The sequence below is a fragment of the Odocoileus virginianus genome, chromosome 13, assembly GCF_023699985.2.
Source record: "Odocoileus virginianus isolate 20LAN1187 ecotype Illinois chromosome 13, Ovbor_1.2, whole genome shotgun sequence".
In the NCBI taxonomy this organism is placed as follows: domain Eukaryota; kingdom Metazoa; phylum Chordata; class Mammalia; order Artiodactyla; family Cervidae; genus Odocoileus; species Odocoileus virginianus.
The window spans coordinates 57,287,211-57,308,292 of record NC_069686.1 but is presented as its reverse complement, the minus strand read 5'-3'; the positions used below and the strand labels follow the sequence as shown (position 1 = coordinate 57,308,292).

The 21,082-nt window shown below is 35.3% G+C and overlaps 1 protein-coding gene across 4 annotated transcripts in view; it reads right to left on the bottom strand.

Moving 5' to 3' along the window:
• Positions 1–2,059: 2,059 nt before the first annotated feature.
• Positions 2,060–21,082, bottom strand: part of DPP10 (dipeptidyl peptidase like 10) — a 1,494,592-nt gene continuing 1,475,569 nt past the window's right edge. For all 4 annotated transcript variants that reach the window (XM_070476307.1, XM_070476306.1, XM_020892274.2 and 1 more), the window contains exons 22-26: positions 9,530–9,629; positions 9,217–9,275; positions 9,036–9,108; positions 6,322–6,395; positions 2,060–4,459 (exon numbers count right to left, since the gene is read on the bottom strand). In XM_070476307.1, coding sequence (XP_070332408.1) covers positions 4,325–4,459; positions 6,322–6,395; positions 9,036–9,108; positions 9,217–9,275; positions 9,530–9,629 — 441 coding nt within the window. In that variant the 3' untranslated portion in view covers positions 2,060–4,324. The remainder of the gene's footprint in view (positions 4,460–6,321; positions 6,396–9,035; positions 9,109–9,216; positions 9,276–9,529; positions 9,630–21,082) is intronic.

Sequence of the window (21,082 nt, the reverse complement as noted above, 5' to 3'; positions counted from 1 at the left end):
ATCATAATACCTATTTCAGAGCATGTTGAAAAGATTCAATTTGATAAGCAATATAAAGTCCTTACTGCATGCTTGGTATTCAGTAAAAGTACAGTAACTTTTGGGTAGTAACAGCTTCTTCTCATACTATTTCTTCATCCTGTAATATTCACAGTGACACGCTCTGGTGGGAAGAAAGTGTTTCCACAGAAAGTAAAACCTAATTCAACATTGGTGTACAGGTAGTTTATTTTGGGAAGTGATTCTAGAAAATAGGACTGAGAAGCTAGAAATAGGGAAGAGGGACATAGAAGTATGTATAGATGTGGACAGCTGAGTTTCATGGGTCCTTTGAGAACCATGTAGAATGTCTAAGGGAAGGAAAAGGGGAACATATGGTCCGCTGCTTCTGTCTTCCATTAATTGAGTTTCTGTGGAGCCATTAAATTGTCATATAGGTTTGTAGTATGTAAATGATGAGACTGTTGGTTCTAGCAGATGGACAACATTAGCGGCAGAGAAGAGAAAGTGAGAAAGAGCCCAGCTGAGGTGTCAGGGTTTATTTACTACAATGCTTGTTGCTGCAGGATGTGTAGCTGATTAAACCATGTGAGGAAGGACAGAAGTGTGTGAAATGAAGATATCTCCTGCCATACCAATATACAAGAAATGTCACAGCCATCAGAAATGTCTGGCCTCCAAATGTGAAAGAGGGCTTCCCAAACTGCAATGCAGCAGATGCTGCCATTCCCCAAGGTGACTGCTGAGAAGCTGGGGGAATACAAGAAGCAGCCATCTGCCACTCCTTCAGGTGAACAAGGAAAGGAAAGAGGATTGGCCCCAGATAGCTGAGGTGCATTATGAAAGGAATTCATTCAGTGAGCCCAGAGGGTTGCATCTTCCCATACACAGAATGCAACATTCCTTAACCTGATCTGGTTTTTCTTACCTCACAATAATCTTTGCTGTTCAGACTGCCTGCTTCCTTTGTTACAAACTTGTAGATAGCCTGACTCCCTCTCCTGCCCCCTTGGAGCAGTTTTCTGATAGCTACTGAGATGCTATCTTCCAGGCTCAGAGTCCTTAACATTCTCACCAAATAAAAGAACTCTCTACTTTAAGACTGTGACTATATTTTTAGTTGATAAGTGGCATTTCATACATGAGTCTTCATAGCAGTCATGTGTCCTCAATGACTCTTGAGATTTGAAAGCAATTCAGTCCCAGATACTTCTGTTTCAAAGCCTACCATTTGAGCTCCATGGCTTAAGTAATTTTCTTTATGGCAAAGACAAAAGTTTGTCGTCTCGTTCTAGTAGATCTACAACTGTGAGACCCTTGATGGTGATTTCTATGCTGAGGAGTCAATCAAGAAGACACATTCTCCAGGTGAACTGAGATTCATGGTTTTTTTGTTTGTTTTATAAATTTATTTATTTGTGACCGTACTGGGTCTTCATCACTGCAGGGGCTTTTCTCTAGTTGTGATGTGTGGGCTTCTCATTCTGGTGGCCTCTCTTGTTGTGAAGCACAGTGTCTAGGGTGCGTGGACTTCAGTAGTTTCAGTTCCTTAGCTTTAGAGCACAGGCTCAGTAGTTGTTGCGTATGGACTTAGCCATTCTGTGGCATGAGGGATTTTCTGGGACCAGGGATCGAACCGGTCTCCTGCATCGGCAGACAGATTCTTTACCCCTGAGCACCATGAAGGCCTGAGATTCATGTTTTGAAGTGAGTCCTTTGCCCTAAATGCTGTCAAAGAAACCGAAACAATCCACAAAGTCTATTTAGTCCCAAGTGTCGACTTAGAAACCTCAATGGAGACAATTAAATTGAGAAATTGCTTTCTTTTTTTAAAATAGTTTAAAAATATTATATTCTCATCTCTGTGGATGAGTGAATACTGCTTACCTTTCTTACTATGGAACTTATAACTTATTTTGAGTTTTTTTTTTTTTTTTAACTTTAGGGGGAAAATAACACTTAGAAAGCTTGCTCCTGGAAATAATACTTGGAAAGTTTTAGGAAACTATTAGAATTTATGAACATATATGAAATAGTGATATGACCAAGGGCAAATGTATAAAGGACAAAATCCAGTTAGATGATTCCTTTAATAGTTGGTGCCTGTGTGTTTTAGTGAGCATCTCCCTTATCCAAAATAGCCCAATTATGCAAAGCCAGATAATCACAGAAACAAAAATTCTCCACCTTCCTACAAATCAGTAGTTTTCATTGCATATCTATTAACTTTAAAGGTGAAAGTGGGTTCCAGACTAATGTCTTTCATGTTAGAAGCTGTATTAAATTAATTGAAAAATAAAACTGATAATAATAATAAAACAAGAGAAATGATAAACAGTAAAAGGTAAATACTTTTTAAATGTTACTCAAATAGACAATAACACCACATCTTTCAAACAACATAATTATTTGCATCATAAAAACTCTAGTTGTTGAAATTTAAAATATTGATTAAAAAGCTTCAATTGGACTTCAAATCAGCCTTAAAAAAGAAATTTCTATTTAATAAAATAGGCAAAACTTTCCTTTTACACTTATTTTTTAAAACATTTTACTTTTTTTTTTTAAAAAAAATGTGTTTTACTAGTCTTGAAAAAGACCTGGAATGGGTCTTTCAAAAGTTTTTCCCATTTTAAATGGAATCCAACACAGCAGTGAAGATGCAACTCCAAAGAATCTGGGAGAAAAGCAGAATACCCAAAAAACAACTTATGTGTTTCCAAACACCCAGCTTTTGGGGTTGATGCCTTCACAAAACAAGAGGGTTACTGAGCAATTCCATGAAATTTTTAAGTTTCCTCCTGGTATTCTGATGTCATCATAATCTAGCCTATCCTAAGGAATTTTTAAAACCACCAAAACCCAGTCTTCTGCCTATATTTATCTGAACTTCTGTGCTTGACTTTTGGATGTCTCTTCTTCTGGAAGTTCCCTCCAGTGAAACTGGAACTTTTGTCAGAAAAGTTAATATTCTCATGACTTAAATTGACTTCATTACAGTCAAGTTTATTTTACACTCTCAATTACTCACTACTGCAAGTCAACACAGCACAGAAATTAATGCATTTTGTGCCTTAAATAGTAAACACTGCTGTTTGTGAACTTTTTTGGCCAATGAATAAAAAGTATTTCATTTCTAAATCTCACCAGAAGGATTTAAATTAAACAGTAACAGATGCATTGGGCAGGCATGGGATACTAAATAAGAACTGGCAAATGAAATAATCCAGCTCTTTGCTTTGACAATGAAAATGAGAATTGGTTTTTCATTGAGAGAAGAAAAAGGATTAAGTGTTTTAAAAAAGTGTTTTCCACCAAAAGAGCAAAATAGCACTCAGTGGTATAGTATTGTTAACAAAATTTCTTTATCAGAAACTATAATTTAATATATTTAAGTACCTAATTTACATGTGACAAGGTATCATATTCAAAAAATTAAATTGCAACTAGAAAACTATTAACCACTAAAAACAATACCAAACACAACCCAAACATTTATAGGAAAGCAATAGCTAGAATTTGAACTGGAAAAAAAAAATTTCATCATATTTGGCTCATTAACAAAGCATCCATTACAGCCTGTAAGCATCTCTTCTAAGTCATCAAGTTTATCCTTTGTAGCATGAATAACACGTAAAGATAGATTTATTGACTGCATATGCACACGTGTGTATACATATTGTGAGACGTACACTCATGTGTTGACTTAAAGATATTGTATCTACTGATAACTGGCTGAACTTTGGAAGGTGCTGAAACCCATATTTCTACATGACCTGTGACCCATTTAAAAATGTCTTTTTATAAACAGAAGTTACATAAAATACTCTGGTTTTATTAACTGACTCTTTTCTTAAGCATCATAATAGACAATGAAGGAATTGCACTTATTTTAAAGGTACAGTAAAGTGTTAGATTGCAGCTTGGCCATCAAAGATCAGGGACTGTAGTACTGAGAAGTTGTGCATTATATGCAAAGATGACGGTGGCCACTGAAATTAAAATGAGAGCAATTAATTACAGAACAAATAGGGGGATAACAGAAGAAAACATGCACTACTCCTACTTTAATGCAAAACTAATTTCTCCCCGGAAACCAACCCTTTGACTTTTCTTACACAAAGAAACAGGTTCTGCACCCTTGGCAACACAGTAGACATGGACTTCTGTATTCAAATTCTAGTTCATTGTTTCTGAGTGTGCTGTTCCAATGTCATCTCCTTAAGCTGCCCTTGAAATTCTGGAGCATCTACAATATTACAGTCTCTCAGTTAGGTTCCATTGAGCCTCAATATCCCCTTCAGCTCTATATAAATAGGGTCCTTTATTCATCTTCTTCTGGTTCCTGTGGTAACGCTGGTATTTCTTCCTTTAAACAATCACTGAAGAATCTGAGAATTGTGCTGTAGAGATGATACTTGCTCTTCTCAGATACGTTATGGCCTTCATCTGGGTAGACCTAAGATATTGAATGGAAAGGAGATTTAAAGTTGTCAAGGAAAGCCTTCTCTCTCAGAATTCATTACTTCAGGTCCATGGCAAGGGAACTTTGGAAAACAATATTTAACCAAAATCTCATGGTATTCAATTCTGAGTCTTTCCTGCTAAATGTTTCATTTTTATTTTAATTAGATCAAAATATGACACGAGACAAAATACAATTTTATGCCTGTAAATTAGGATTTGTTGGGAATTCCCTGGTGTTCCAGTGGTTAGGATTCTGCCCTTTCACTGCCTGGGGCCTGGAGTTTGATCCCTGGTTGGGGAACTAAGATCCTGCAAGCCAAAAAATAAATAAAGTAAATAAATTAGGATTTGTTGTCCAAAAAGTTAGAGCCTTCTATGTTCACACTGAACAAGATGGCATTAACATCAACTTAGCTACATTTTAGACAGTTTTGTCCTGACTATAGGCCTCTAACCTCCCTTTCGAGTATTTAAGGCAGAAAACTGGCAACTGTAAATTCATTCTCTGCCTCTTTGAAATTTATATAATCTTATTTCAGACTTTTGCCAGTTTTACAATCCAGGAAATATCTTTCTCAAGGACTTGGGAACCATCTCTCTCTGTTTGTTTTTTTTTTTTTTTTCTTTTTTTACTTTTAGTTAGTTTGGGGGCAGTGGGACTGCACCTTACAGCATGTGGTGACTTAGCTCCCAGATCAGGAATGGAGCCTGCACCCCCTGCATTGGAAGCACTGAGTCTTAGCCACCAGCCCACCAGGGAAGTCCTGGAAACCATCTCTTTGAAATGTAAACACTGAAGGAGAAAGCATCCCCATTGCCCAGTCTCCAAATTGTAAAACCATCTCTTACCATAAAGGTACAAGAAAGTTTCCTTTTCCTTTCCTTTCTTTACTTTCACTTACTTTACTTTTGCTTGGCCTGTTACCAAACATCAGGACCAATGAATCCCTCCATGGGAACTCTTAAAAATTCCCCAGCCCTTTGTTTCAAAAAAGTTGAATTTAGTCTTCCTCCCTTATTGCAGTAGTCCCAAGTGAAATTTTCCTTGTTTGTTTAATTTTGCACAATGAAATTTTTACTTTGACATTGTTCTTTCCAATATAAACAGCATGAATGCGTTTTTAAAACATAAGTGAAAATCTTGTCACATCAGTTAAGTTTTTAGCTAGTGCCTAAAGCCTCACAGTCTATGGTCAGTGCCATGACCCTCTATCTGTTTATTGCTACATCTTCATTTTTCATCATTCTAACCGTAGTGCCTATAGTTTTGATATGCTGAACCACTTTTAGTTCTTCCAAATGCTTAAGAATGAAAGTAACTTTATTTCCCTTTCATAACTACTCCATCAGACTGAAAGTTCCTTGATGTGTAAAGTATGTCTTCTTGACCCATTTAGTATAGAGACCCATGTAAACTAAGTCCTTGATAAATATTTACTAAATATGGTTGAATGCAGAAATGTAAATGATGTTTTCTCTTTTCCCTTTTCTCTTGTGATATTTACTCAAAACACTTCGCCCCCTACCTTTCATGAAGCGTGATGGAGACTGACAAGAAGACAAAGGGACCAGAAGGGAAATAAAATTTATCATTTTAAAAGAATTTCTTATCAGTGATATGAATAAACGTCTGAGAAACAAGCATTTTTGAAAGATTTTATGCAATTCACACATAAATCAAGATGATCTACATTCTCACTGTAATAAGGAAGTAAAGACAATTTGGTAAAAAAAAAAAAAACACACATAGAACAAATAGAAGGGTGGGAGATGGAATCATACAAAAATTGTGTTCTGTATCTCATGACAAGAAACTAAGGTAGAAAAACACATTCTTCTGAAAAAGTGGCTTACCTGCATAGTATAGTTCACTCCAGCTTTTATTAGGTGTTTGATTAATTCCGCTGAATGCTGGAAATGAACTTTGGCTGCAAGAAATTAAATTATGATATTGAAGGAAATACATTTTTCAGGATTAGAACATTTTTATAACATTTTTTTCAAAGAAATTAAGTATTTTACTTTACATCCAGTGCACATTTAAAAGACTGATACCTAGCTTTACCTGGAAAGCCAGTCGATACAACGGTAATAAAACTTTGAGCTTCACATTACAAAAAAATACATTAAAGCAGGAGTTACTACTAAGTCTCTACTCACTCTACAGAATGGTGGTTAGATTTACTTTACTGAATGCCATTGATTATTTCTAATTATTCACATATTTTATACCATGATAATAATTTTAACAGAGTGAATGCCTGCCTGTCTGGATAGTAATACAGCAAACCAGCCTTCCTCGTTTCTAAGGGTTACTAGGGTCAATCTCAGACACTGATATTCTGCTTTATATCAAATTAGGAAGAAAAACACATCTTGAGAAAATAGCATGCACATCTCATTACTCAGGGCTAAATATTTAACGTTGACCATATTGGTTTCTCCTCTTTCCTTCTAACTTGCTACTCCCTGAACCTCAGTTACAAACCGAAATGAGCAGGGCAGCAGCCTGAGTGTGGAGCGACGCTGACCTGAGCGAGCGATGAAGACGGACAAATCCCTCCAACAATTCTGTGTGGCGTTCTGCTCACAGGCCGCCTTGGCTGTGCATTCTTAAACTATGCATCTTCAAACTCCTGTAAATAACTTTTAAGCTAACGTTTTTCAATTGTCTTTGTAAACGTAGGGCAGCCTTACTAATAGTTTAAACTTCTTCATTGCTCTAATGCTATGGTTCTGATTGATCCTGCTACAGAGCAGAAAATAAAAGACTCCAAATAATCATTTTCATCTTTTAAAAGTCTCGTAATCTTTTCCAACATTCTCTTGTTGTACTTAATGGGAAAATTACCATGTCATTTTTAAATAACTGTGCAAATTGCTCTATAAATGTAGGCCACCAGAAATGCTAATAAATAGGGTAGTGACTGAGGTAAAATGATACTTTATATACCTCATTTGTTTATTGTAGAAAACAAATTGAAAAAGACTCCATCATTCAGCTTTATGGATAAAGCTGAAAATAAATGTGCAAATGGATTTACCAGTTTTTTTTTTCCTGTTTAGCTCAAAGCATGTTGATAATTGCCATGTATCCCTTCTTAAAACTAAACAGAGGCATTAAAAGTCTAATTGGTTGAGTTTCCTGATTTGATGATGATTTTGGAAGATAATACTAACAATGGTAGTATTATATTACTATTGACTGACTACCTATACTCCATCAGTCCCATATGGAATACGTGCATGTGTGTGTGAGTACATTTGTGTGTGTGTGTGTGCAAACACACAGGCGCATATCCTTTGATGTGACTGGTGTTGAAGGTCTACTTACACCTTATCAGGTCGGTGGAACATACCACATAGCACTGAGAGTTCCCAGTCTACTCCACAGGCTCTCATTACTTAGTAGCCTTTGAAGCAAATTACTAAGCAGGGGGAAGGGAGGAGGATTAAGCTTTGCCTCCTTGAGGTGGGGCACCTACGGAAATGGTTTGGAAGTCTACCTAAGGGAGATTTGCCCCATCTCCCTCATTTACCTATTTATTCACATATATACTATATACATAATATAAACATATTGTTATTGGCATTGATATGAGCTCTAATTTAACTATTTTAACTATGACCTGACATGTTTAAAAGTTAAGTTTCAGGGCCAATGTTATCTTCATTATAAGACCTTGTTAGTAATATTCTCTGAAAAATGGGATAAAAATACTGAGGCAAGGTAGGGTGGACTGACAAAAACAAGTTTAAGATTTAGGAAATATTGCTTCAAGGCTTTGCTTCTCTTTTTTCACTTGCCAGGTAGCCTTGGATAAATCAGTTTCCTCCTTGAAATTGATTTTTCTCATCTGTGAGTGGAGCTATAAATACTCAGCCCTCTGTTGTAAAATTTCACATAAAATAATAAGAAAAAAGATATAATTTCTTTGAGCCACAAACACTTCAGGTGAATATAAAATGATATTATTTATTACTAGTAGTATCAATCACATCCCTCTCCAATGTATAAAATAATAAAAAAAGGAGAGGATACAAAAGTGCTTTTTTTGGTTTTTGTTTTAACTTAAATGAGAAATCTCAGCAAAATTTCATCTCAGTGCCGGCACCTTTGGCTACGCTGTTGTTTTTCAGTTTAGAGTCCATTTGCGGTATGCTGAACATGGCCCTAGTAGTGACTAACCACACATGGCTATTTATATTTAAGTTAATTACAATTAAATACAATTTAAAAATTCAGTTCCTCAGTCATACTAAACATGTCAAGTGCACATGGCCAGTGGTTACTGGGTTCAACTGCACAGACATTTCCATCATCACAGTTTTACTGGACCGTGGCTGCCATCAAGACCCATTGCCTCCTCCACTCTTAGTCCTGATGTCCTTCTGTCCTTCTGCTCACCTCCTACCAGGTATCAGATTGTTTGTGCCATTCTCTTCTGCTCTCCTCCCCAGAAGGTTATAGCACCTCCTGTAAACAAATCCGTGGAGGTGCCCCTTTGTTCAAGGTCAGACTCCATCAGTCAGTAGCAGCCATCAACTGATACTAAGTAGCTACTTACTGTCAGCCGTCCCATGGATTATTAATATATTTTCTTCTTTTAAGCCATGAATATTATGTAGTACACTAGATGCCTATAAATAAAAACACAAAAATCTGTATATAGAGATTAACCTATATTTGTATTCAGAGTTTTTAGAATAAAATTACTATTCTTTATTCATTGTTTTTAAGTTAGTTACCTGGTATGTGCTTTCGTCTTTTGATGGCATACCAAGATATCTTTCAGAGAAAGCTGAGGCTGTGATCCAAGAAAACAGAAATTTAAGGATACACTAAAAACCATTTGACTAGCACATTTCATTATTTAGTTTCTATCTTTCGCATTTAATTGCCATGCACCAGTAAAACTGATTGAATCAGAGAGGTGATAAAACTGCTGAAAACATCTCTGATATTACATGGTAAATGACCTCAATTGAGCATCTCTACATGAGGACTTTTGTTTCTGTAAATCAATACATTATTTTAGGTCAGTCTGTAGGAAGTACTCACCATACAACTTCAAGTCTATAATGGGTGCAATCACTGATCCACATTTAAAAAGTTTTTCATCTGATTTTAAGATCATGGATGCAATATAGCCACCATAGCCCTGGTCAAAAAAAAACAAAAAACAAAAAGTTTATATACATGTAAGATTATTGACTATTCCTGGAGATGTTTTAATGTTTTATCTTTGGTCACTGTTAGTTAACATACATATCAGAATGTCTCATAACACTCCAGATTTGAGCAAAGAATGCACAAAACATTGTTATGTACAGATGAAAACTGTGAAAAGTTATTTAAATTTTTATATAATGTTATTTCAATAAATTTAGGTAAAATATAAAATTTATTTATTATCAAGTCAAATATTTGCTCTCTTTGATCTGATATCTGGGAATAGCTCCAAATAATTTGAAATCAGGGTAACATGTACATGCATGCTAAATTGCTTCAGTCATGCCCGACTCTTTGTGACTGTGGACTACAGCCCACCAGGCTCCTCTGTCCTTGGGATTCTCCAGGCAAGAATACTGCAGTGGATTTCCATGTCCTCCTCCAGTGGATCTTTATAACCCAGGGATTGAACCCCCATCTCTAATGTCTCCTGCATTGGCAGGCAGGTTCTTTACCAGTAGTGCCACCTGGGAAGCCCAGTGATTAAATCATATATCATTTTAGACATATATATTTATTAAAACAGCATATTCATTTAATAAAACATTTAAAATTATGATTATTAAGAATTAAGAAAAAAAGAGAAAAAAGAACTAAGAAAGAAGAATTAAATATTTAACATATATCATCACAAGTATAGATTCTGTTTTCAATCCACATAACTAAATATTTGAAAGAACTCATATATGATAAATACTTTTGCTAGTTAGATGTGTTACATTATTTTTAAATTCAATTTTTAAATATCCACCTTGAAATGCTTTTGAACAAATCTAATTATACATTTAAAAATATATAAATCAAGGTGTCTAGTTTTCTTTTGAAGACCATTTTTCTGACTAGAAAAATTCAGGAGGAGATTGTAATAACCTTAGTAATGCTGGGTAAATAGGATGACTTAGTAAGTTGTCAGTGCATTTTAGGCATTAATTTTTGCTGTGCTCTTGGTGTTGGGTTTCATTTTGCCAGACACTGGAATATCCTGATAGGTATTAATAATAAAGATATTAATATTCAAGCCTTATTTCAGACATTCTAATGCAAATTGTTCATGATACGCTTTACTTGTGAAAGATTTGCAGATGATTCTAGTTTTGGTGCTATAGGAAACTATTATTTTCTCTATAACTCTTGAGATGAGAAATAAATTATGTCATTTATGCTTATCTAAAGCATCATTTAAAAATGGGTATTGGAAAGTCCAAAATGCAGCCAGAGATTACTATAGTTATTGAGAGAACATATGTGAAGAGTAGCAGAATATACCACCCAGAAGTACGCCACTTGGTATATTGATTATTTTGAGCTGTAAGCACTTGCAAAAACAGCAAATGCAGAGAGAGGCTTTCTCTTTCTCTGAATGTCTTTATCTGCCTAAAGGCAGATCCTCCAAAAGGAAATCAATTGTTCAAGGGCCCATCCCTGGAAGTTTCATCAATGAGGGAAGATTGATTCTTGTCACAGGAAAGGAGACTAGAAATTGACACCACACCCAGACTCACTGTGTCACAAGCCTTGCTTCCCATCTATTCTTCTAAGGCCCCATGTGTTTCCTAACAGGAACTTGAAAAGAAAGTGAAAGCATTAGTCACCCAGTCGTGTCCAACTCTTTGCAACCCCAGGGACTGTAACCTGCTAGGCTCCTCTGTCCAGAAGATTTCCTAGGCAAGAATACTAGAGAGGGTTGCCATTTCTTTAGCCAGGGGATTAAATCCTCACCCAGGGATTAAACCTGGGTCTCCTGCAGTGCAGGCAGAGTCTTTGCCATCTGAGGCATCAGCGAAGCCCAGAAAGAATTTACTCTCTCTTAACACACTTATATCCCCTCTCCCCGTCCCAGTTGAAGCTGAGCAGGTCTGAGGGGCTCCTCAGCACAGAAGACTATCTGTTCCCCTTTTCTTGTTTGTAGGGAGTAGATAAGATTCCAACATCCATGGCCTTCCCCGAGTTCCAAAGGGCAGGTTCAAACAGTTGCTAATCAGGGAAGGGAGGGGATGCAGAGAAAAGGGAGGAGTAGTCAGAATCAATAGTGGAGCATATGAAAAAGCGGAGATATCACTTAGCTGACACAGGTCCCTATAGTCAAAGCTGTGGTCTTGCCAATAGTCATGAATGGATGTGAAAGTTGGACAGTAAAAAAGGCTGAGCACCAAAGAACTGATGCTTTCAAACTGTGGGGCTGGAGAAGACGCTAGAGAGTCCCTTGGACAGCAGGGAGATCAAATCTGTCGATCCTAAAGGAAATCAACCCTGAATATTCACTGGAAGGACTGATGCTGAAACTGCAGTACTTTGGCTACCTGATGTGAAGCGCCAGCTCATTGGAAAAGACCCTGATGCTGGGAAAGATTGAAGGTAGAAGGAAAAGGGGACAACAGAGAATGAGATGGTTGGATGGCATCACTGATTCAGTGGATATGAGCTTGAGCAAACTCTGGGAAATAGTGAAGGACAGGGGAGTCTGGCGTGCTGCAGTCCATGGAGTGGCATAAAGTCAGACATGCCTTAGGGCCTGAAAAACGACGACAAATTTCCCTTCTTGGTAAAGAGAGGGAGACATAAACAGATTTTCTTTATAAATGTAAATGTTCCTTGCAAAAGGATAACTTCTACTGTTCTTAAAGCTTCTCCTGTTTATGCTGTTTCTTAAAATAATCAGGTCAAAAAAATGTTTATGCCAAAGAGACATATTCTGGAACAGCACATTCTGCTCCTCTTCAGAAGTATGAAGAAGTGAATGAGTCATGCAAAGCATGTAAATAAATAGCAATTGTACAGCAAAAGTGTTGAGAGACTGAAAAGTCTCTCCCTATAAGGAAATTTTCAAGCATATTTTCTAGTTTCTAATTCCCTATCATGAAGATTGAGACCACGGTGTTGCAGACAAGAGGTTTCAATTATTTCCCAAGCAGCAACAGTATTATCATAGTGAAAAACGCATCTTAGCTGACAGCTTTCCTGGTTCTAATTCCACAACTACCATGATTTCTGATTATGATTCTGTTATTTATATAACTTGACTACTTTGCGAGAATAACTGAATATAACTATCCTGAGAATAATTGTATATCATATTTAAATAATATAAATTAGTAGATTGTATTATGTTTTTTATCTCAGTTTCACATGATTCTCAAAGTCTGATTAACTCCAGGAAGTAAGAAAGGTATCTTTCACAGGAGGCACAGATTTCAGAAAAACACCTGAACGTTCTTTTTGAGTTCTACTTGAGAGTCTTTTTAAATTCATATTCTAAACCAGTAGATTTGGGATAGGGCCCAAGATTTTGCATTTTTAACAAACTCCCAGGTTGCTGGTCCATATATTGAATAGAAAGTTCTTATTGTGTAATAATGTAATAAGGATTCCCACCAGAATATCTTCTAACTTCAGCCAGGATTCCCTAGACTAGTGGAACTTAAAAAATATATATATGTACCAATGCCCTCAAAATCAATTGAATCAATACATGTAGAATGGGCTGTGGAGTTCTCCATGTGATTCTAAGTGAAAGTACTGTTGTAAATCACTGCTGCTGCATAAAACATTGTATTTGACTTCTTTAAAAAAAATATCTGGCATTTGGGATCAATGAAAGTAAGTTGAAAACTTAATAGTAGTGTAAGTTTTTGAATAAAACTCTCTCTATAGCATTTAAAAATCTAATTCAAAATACTGCTTTAATCTGATTTATTTCAGTTAATAAATTCTATTTTTAAAAGAAAATCAATACTGGCAGGATTAAAATAAATTTTAATTGCTTACATTCTTCTCCATCATTTCATGTTTATTTACTGAATATAAGAACAGATCATAGTAGCTTTATCTTAGTTTATTTATGGAATCTCCATACTGTTCTCCATTGTGGCTGTATTAACTTGCATTCCTACCACACTCCCAAATGTAAAATAGCCAGTGGGAGTCCATGTATGATGGTTCCCTCCCAGGCAGGGAACCCAAGGACAGTGCTCTGTGACAACCTAGAAGGGTGGGATGGGGAGGAGGTGGGAGGAAGTTTAAGAGGGAGGGCACATATGTACACCTAATACAGACTCGATGTATGGAAAAAAAGTCACCATATTGTAATCATCCTCTAATTAAAATAATAAAATATATAATAATAATAATAAAAAGATTAGATCATGAAAAAGTTCTTGGAAAAATAATATTCCACAAGATGTTAGGAATCTAAGTTCTAGTTAGCTATGGAATGGTGCTTCAATTTTCAAAGTAACTCATATCTATCAGGAAGATGCCAAAAACCGGGGTTCACCATATTGAATGTAATTAATGAGAGGATGTTTTATTAATGTGATATAGACCAATAATGGTCAATAGTTGGTATAGGCTGCTATGTTTCAGATGCGCTGTCATCTTATTGGTATTCTCAGTGATCAGATTTTTCCTTCATTACAATTGTTACATCATGTGCATCTGCAAAGAATCTTTAGCATTACTTGTAAAATTTTAACAAACTAATCTAGATTTTAAAAAGTTTATTCTGTGGATTTAAAGTATAGAAAATTTTATTTCTTTAAAAAATATATTTTACCCAGGGTGTAAGAAATTGAATCCAAAAGACAAAAGGACTAGAAGAGCAGGGGAGAGGGGAAATCTATACTACCATTTTACTGAGGACTTACATTTTCATGGGCCTCATGTTTTGAAATAATAAAGTGACTTTTGAAACTGTGCAAAAAGGTTTCATGGTTGCAATCAAAAATATATAGTAACAGAGCTAAAAAAAAAGTTTTCCTACAGCTTTAGGCTTGTATGATTTCCTCTGAATCACATCACTTCTAATATATAGTGAATTGATTGGAAGTAAAAATACTGCAAACACTTTATGAATAATAAATTTATTACATTAATTTGGATGAAAACTGTTAAATTTGTTTAATGTAGTCACATATACTATATTACAATTTTTATATTCCTGCCTTGATTTTTTTTCCTTCATCTTATACACAAGAGTTCAAACCCTAGAAGTGACTCAGTGTCCCTAACAAAGTCTTACCCCAATTGAGACTATTATTAAAAAGATTATAAATAATAAGTAATTACCTCCATAGGTTGCTTGAAAAAACTTCTATACTCATTGCATTTTTAAACTTCTTTTACCTTCCCCAGATAGTTATGTCTCTTGTCTCCTCAAATTTCCCTATTGTAGACCAACCAATATCTCCTAGTGAAATAGTTCTTGTCTCATGATTGAAAATTGCTAACTCATCTTAATCTTGATCTCCTGTCTTTCTGCTTCACTTTTCTGAACTGCAATATCAATATCTGACATTTTATAGGCTTTCCTAATTATTTTCATTTGTTTGTTTTTCATTTATCTCTCCTCATTGAATTAACAATTTTTAAAAAGATAGAATTTAGTTTTGTTTTTGTTTTGTGTTGGTGACTGCTATATGTCCAGCAACTGAAAAGTGTTAAGCACATAGTATACACTCAGTAAATGTTTGCAGAATGAATTAATTTTAATCCCATTAATGCTGGCTAGGTAACCACAGCAATACAAGTTCTCAGTATGATGCTTATAGGATATTAAATTTTTCCACTTATTTTTAATTTGTGTCATCAATCTTAAAAAAATTGTCAGAAAAAATTTCTTTCAGCAGTGTTTTTTACTTTTAACACTTAAATATAATTACTTGGTACAAAGAACATTAATATTATTATAGCGTATTTTATGAACTTGATTAGGTCAAAAGGATAATTATTCAAACTAAAATTGTTCAATGTCTTTAATCATGTCATTTGAATAATTATTGAGTAACAGATGGCCAGTTAATGGCTAAATATGCTAATAGTATAAGCTTTCCATTTATCTAACAAACAAGTTAGAAAATAACACTGATAAAAACATACTACTCACAATAAAAAAGAAAATGCACTAATAATAAATAATACATAGAAATAAACAAAGCAGGAAAAATATTGACATCCATAAAGAAAACTAAAAATTCTATTGAAAAATACATAAAGGATTAAATTAAAAAGATGTACTATGTGATTCAGTCAAAGCAGCATCTTTTGAAATTTTCAATTATTCTCAAATTAAAAATTGTTTAAATAAAAAATTCAGTTAAAAGAATATAGCCAAATGTTTTGGGAGAATTTGAGAAAGTGGAGAAAATAGGAGCAGTAGGTCAAAGGTATCTTGAAAGAAAAGAACAAAGAGTGGGAAATATTTTAAAATATTAAAATGAATTATTATTAAGCACACTATACCCACCAAGGCTTTCTTGGTGGCTCAGATGGTAAAGAATCTGTGTACAATGCAGGAGACCTGGGTTCGATCCCTGGTTGGGAAGATCTCTTGGAGAAAGAAATGGCAACCCATTCTGACATTCTTGCCTGGAGAATTCCAAGGACAGAGGAGCCTGGGGGTTTGCAGTCCATGCCATCACAAAGAATTGGAGGCAACTGAGCAACTTCCCTGGTGGCTCAGCTGGCAAAGAATCCACCTGAAATGTGGGTGACCTGAGTTTGATCCCTGGATTTGGAAGAGCCCCTGGAGAAGGGAATGGCTGCCCTCTCCATTATTCTGGCCTGGAGAATTCCATGGACTGTATAGTCCATGGGGTTGCAAAGAGTCAGACATTACTGAGCAACTTTCATAATTGAGCAACTTTTCATAATTAAAAACCTATAAGATTAGCCTAAGAACAGATAGAAAGATTATAGCAGAAATAAATCTAAGCATATCTGAGAACTTAATGAGTAGTTGGCATCATAATCAAGATGTTCAGAATGATTCAATCAATCAATAGAGCTAGTGAAACTGACTAGCTATTTGAAATGAAATAAATAAATCCACAGCACACAAGTGTTATGTACCCCTCTCTGCCCTACTCAAACAGATACATAAAGAGAAAAGTATAATAAATACTTATTTTGATAGGAATGAGACATCTAAAGAAGAAAATCATTAGAAGATATCACCAGAGAAAGGACTTCAAAGGTTTTGCCAAAAGATAAAAAGTTTTAGCACTTCAGTTTTGTGAATGATCATAAACAACACAGTCAATCAATAAGTCAAGGGGATATTTCAAAAGGATGTGAAAGATTGCTATCTTTAATACACCAAAATCTCAAAATTGCAATAAGAAAATATATATATATATATATATATATATATGCATATATATATGTGTTCACATATAAGAGAGATCAATATAAGCTAAGCACATATATGCATATAAATTGACAGTTCAAAAATAACATTGTAAAATGCTTCATGGACATACAAGTTAATTTTATGTAGGAATTTCAAATTCCACAAAAATGGAATAACCGAAATGAGATTTACCCTTCCATGTGAAACTACTAAAAATATAAGCAAAATATATGAAATAGAATTAACTGAGACATCGGACTGGGTAAGAAAGGACAGTGATCACTGAAAGATAGGGAATGAGTCAGTCCTGGGATTGCTACAGCTTCCTGCCTGCAAGAGTGTAGCTGATGGGCAGCAGCATTATATATCTAAAAATGAAGCACACAGAGACAAATATTTTTTAAAAATATTCAAATATCAAAAATTAATATTTTGGTGAGCTTAGGGAAAAATTCAACTGGCTTAATTACATACCTATTTGAAAACTGTGGAGAAATGGAACAGCAAAAAAAAAAATAGAAATTGAAGTAATGATAACTGGACATTCTCCAAAGTTGATGAAAACACTAAAGCCACGAAGTGCAGTGTATTCCCCTAAAGGATAAAGGTTGGCTATCTAGCAGGAAAGAGAAAATCCCAGAGGAGAGAAAGAACATGAAATGAGTTCCATTCAAATGTTTTTGCAACTGAAAATCAAATAAAACATGAATACCTTGACAAGGCTTACAGTCTGACATAACAAATTAAATAAGAACACAAATAAATATAATGCTCTACATGATGGTATAATGAATACGAGAAACGACTGACAAAGTGTTCTTTCAATACACAGGAGGGAATGATGATTTCCAGTGGGAGAGATTTAGTGAATAATTAATGGAGGAAAGGACCTCTGAATGAGACTTAATAAGAAGTAGATTTATAAAACCCATGTACAGACTTGAGGCTGTTATTAGAAATAAATTAAAAGGTATGAACAAAAACAGTGAAGTAAAAAGGTGGAAGAAATACTTATAACCAGTAAGGATTTTGGCTTAACTATATTGAAGAAAATTCATTTGGAACAATAAATAACTCTTGGAATAAGCTTAAAATCTGTTAGGTAATAGTTAAAACTTTCTAGTTAATTTTGTTTACCTATAGAAGGCGAGGGTGGGATGTTTTGAGAAAACAGCATCGAACATGTATATTATCTAGGGTGAAACAGATCACCAGCCCAGGCTGGATGCATGAGACCTGGGCCTGGTGCACTGGGAAGACCCAGAGGGATCGGGTGGAGAGGGAGGTGGGAGGGGGGATAGGGATGGGGAATACATGTAAATCCGTAGCTGATTCATGTCAATGTATGACAAAAACCACTGCAATATTGTAAAGTAATTAGCCTCCAACTAATAAAAATAAATGGAAAAAAAAAGAATATGTGTGCAATATTAAAATGAAATTGGATATAAAACGTCAAGCATTATCTTCTATGTTGACTGAAGTTTTTCTCTAGTATCCATGTGATAGCTTTAGAAGAGAATACATTTATTTAATTAGTGCTTTCCTGGCATTTACAGGCTTATTGGGGCTTCCCTGGTGGCTCAGATGGTAAAGCGTCTGCCTGCAGTGCAGGAGACCCGGGTTCAATCCCTGGATTGGGAAGATCCCCTGGAGAAGGAAATGGCAACCCACTCCAGTACTCTTGCCTGGAAAATTCCATGGACTGAGGAGCCTGGTAGGCTACAGTCCATGGGGTCGCAAAGAGTCGGACATGACTGAGCAACTTCTCTTTCACTTCACTTTCACAGGCTTATTATTTCCATTAATAGAATATAGGTAGGGATATTGTCTAAAAATATATATTATTTGACACAAAACACATTTTTAGAAATCCTAAAAATTCTATATTCCTTAATCAGCTTACAAGGATAGAAAGAATGGTATTGTTTCCCAAATTTTGAAAATAGAGTTCACTATTTCAGCTTCATGGAGACCAACAGTGAAATGTACCTGAAAACTTCTAAGCAAATTTCATTTCTGCTGACAAAGTCAATTATAATGAATGAAATCAATTATTTAGCAAGGGTGATGTAGATGTATATATAGATATATACATACATAGACCATAAAAAACAGAATGAACTTTAGACCAAAGGGAAGAAAAACCTGGAAACTCAATCAAATAGTGATACAGCTAAAGGAAATAAGCTTCTTAAAGATCGTTGATTGAAATTAAAATTCCTGGTCCTCTGGAACATCTCACTTGAATCATTACACTTTTCACAATAAATTCTAACTCAGCCTAGACTCTTAGAAGGGAACACTGCTTTAGCCTCATTGATGGTAAAAGCATTAACTGTGGCAATACCATTTCTAGCATTTGGTGAAATTGACATCTTAATAGATTCAACAGAAAACAAAACCAAAACTAAACAAAAAATAAATAAATAAAAAGTGGTAATTAAAAAAAAAATAAAGAACTAAAACAACTAAAAGTAATTTTGAATACAACATTGAGCTGGCACAAAGGTTATGAATTCACAAAGGCCAGATATTACTGAAAACTGTAAACTTGAGAGGCAAACAGCATAAAGCCAGTTTTGCTTGCTTGTTTCTTTGCAAGTGATTCTGGCCTTATGCTGTGCTGACTCAATGCATGATGTAGACAAAATGCATAGATTCCAAACTAAAGGGAGACTGACAACGCTCTGCCCCTAAAGGTGACAAGAGATAATTATGCTGCATAAAAGGATTGGTGAAAATAATTTTGTTTTTATTCTTGTCATGAACTTATAGTGAATCAATGAAAAAAATTAATCTTGACTAAAAATTTGAGCCATAAGTCCACATTAGTGTCTGCTGACCCAATGTATCATGTAAGTATAATTAAAGCAAAACAAAACAAAGCAAACACAAAAATACAAATGCATTGTAAACCTTAAAGAATTCCAAGTATAAAATCCCAGTTTTGATGGAATTGATGGAAGATAACGAAACATATTCAAAGAACCCATCAAATCCCAAACATGATGAATAAAAAGATATTCATAACTATACACACACTGTAGAAACTATAAAACTCCAAAGAAAACATATCTTTAAAAAAAAGTGAAACTGGTACTACTTCTTAGATGTCAGTTCTTCCTAAGTGATCCACAGATTCAGTAGAAGTCCCAAGAAAATCCCTGTGGTCTATTTTTGATGGTGCATTGTTTAAGACTCAGTGCTTCCAATGCAGGGAGCATGAGGCCAATACCTGGTCCTTGAATTAAGATCCCACATGTTGTGGGATGTAATCAAAAAAAAAAAAAGATTACAAAAGGTGATTCTAAAATTTATAAATAAATACAATGTCTAGATGAGATAGAATCCTGAAAAATAACAAGACAGAAACTATCTCAAGATGGAAACTATGCAAACTATCTCATTTCTAGATACAATATTATTATAAACAGTGATTTTTAGTCAATTATATCTCAATTTAAAAGATGAAAAAAAGGGAAGAACAGGTTTGTAACTATAATATGCTTCCTCTGATTTAGTAGGGTTTCCCAGGTGGCTCACAGGTAAAGAGTCTGCCTGCCAAGCAACAGATGCAGGTTTGATCCCTGAGTCAGGAAGATCCCCTAGAGAAGGAAATGGCAACCCACTCCAGTATTTCTTGCCTGGGAAATCCCTTTAACAAAAGGAACCTAGCAGGCTACAGTCCCCATTGAGTCGCAAAGAGTCGGACATGACTTAGTCCGGCTCAGCAACACCAAGAAATATCAAATCACTATGTTGTGTAATAGACATTAAATGGGAACTAATGCAGTATTGTAGAGGTAGGTAGGGGAATTGGATCAAGTCAGTCAAAAGATACAAACTTCTACTTATAGGATAAATAAGCACCAGGTATATATAATATATCACATGATAACTGCAGTTAATCCTGCTGTATGTTACATATGCTCCTTTGTGGATCACTGTCTTGTTATGTTGAAGGGGTTTGCATATTTCAGTGAAGCTATAAGTCATGCCGTGTAGGGCTATCCAAAGACAGACAGGTCACAGTGGAGAGTTCTGACAAAACGTGATCCACAGGAGGAGGGAATAGAAAACTACTCCAGTACACTAGCTGTGAGAACCCCATGAACTGCATAAAAAGACAAAAAGATGTGACATCAAAAAAGAGCCCCACCCTGGGCTGGAAGGTGTCCAACATGCTACAGGGGAAGAGGAAGGACATCTTCCAATAGCTCCAGAAAAAAACAAAGTGACTGGGCCAAAGCAGA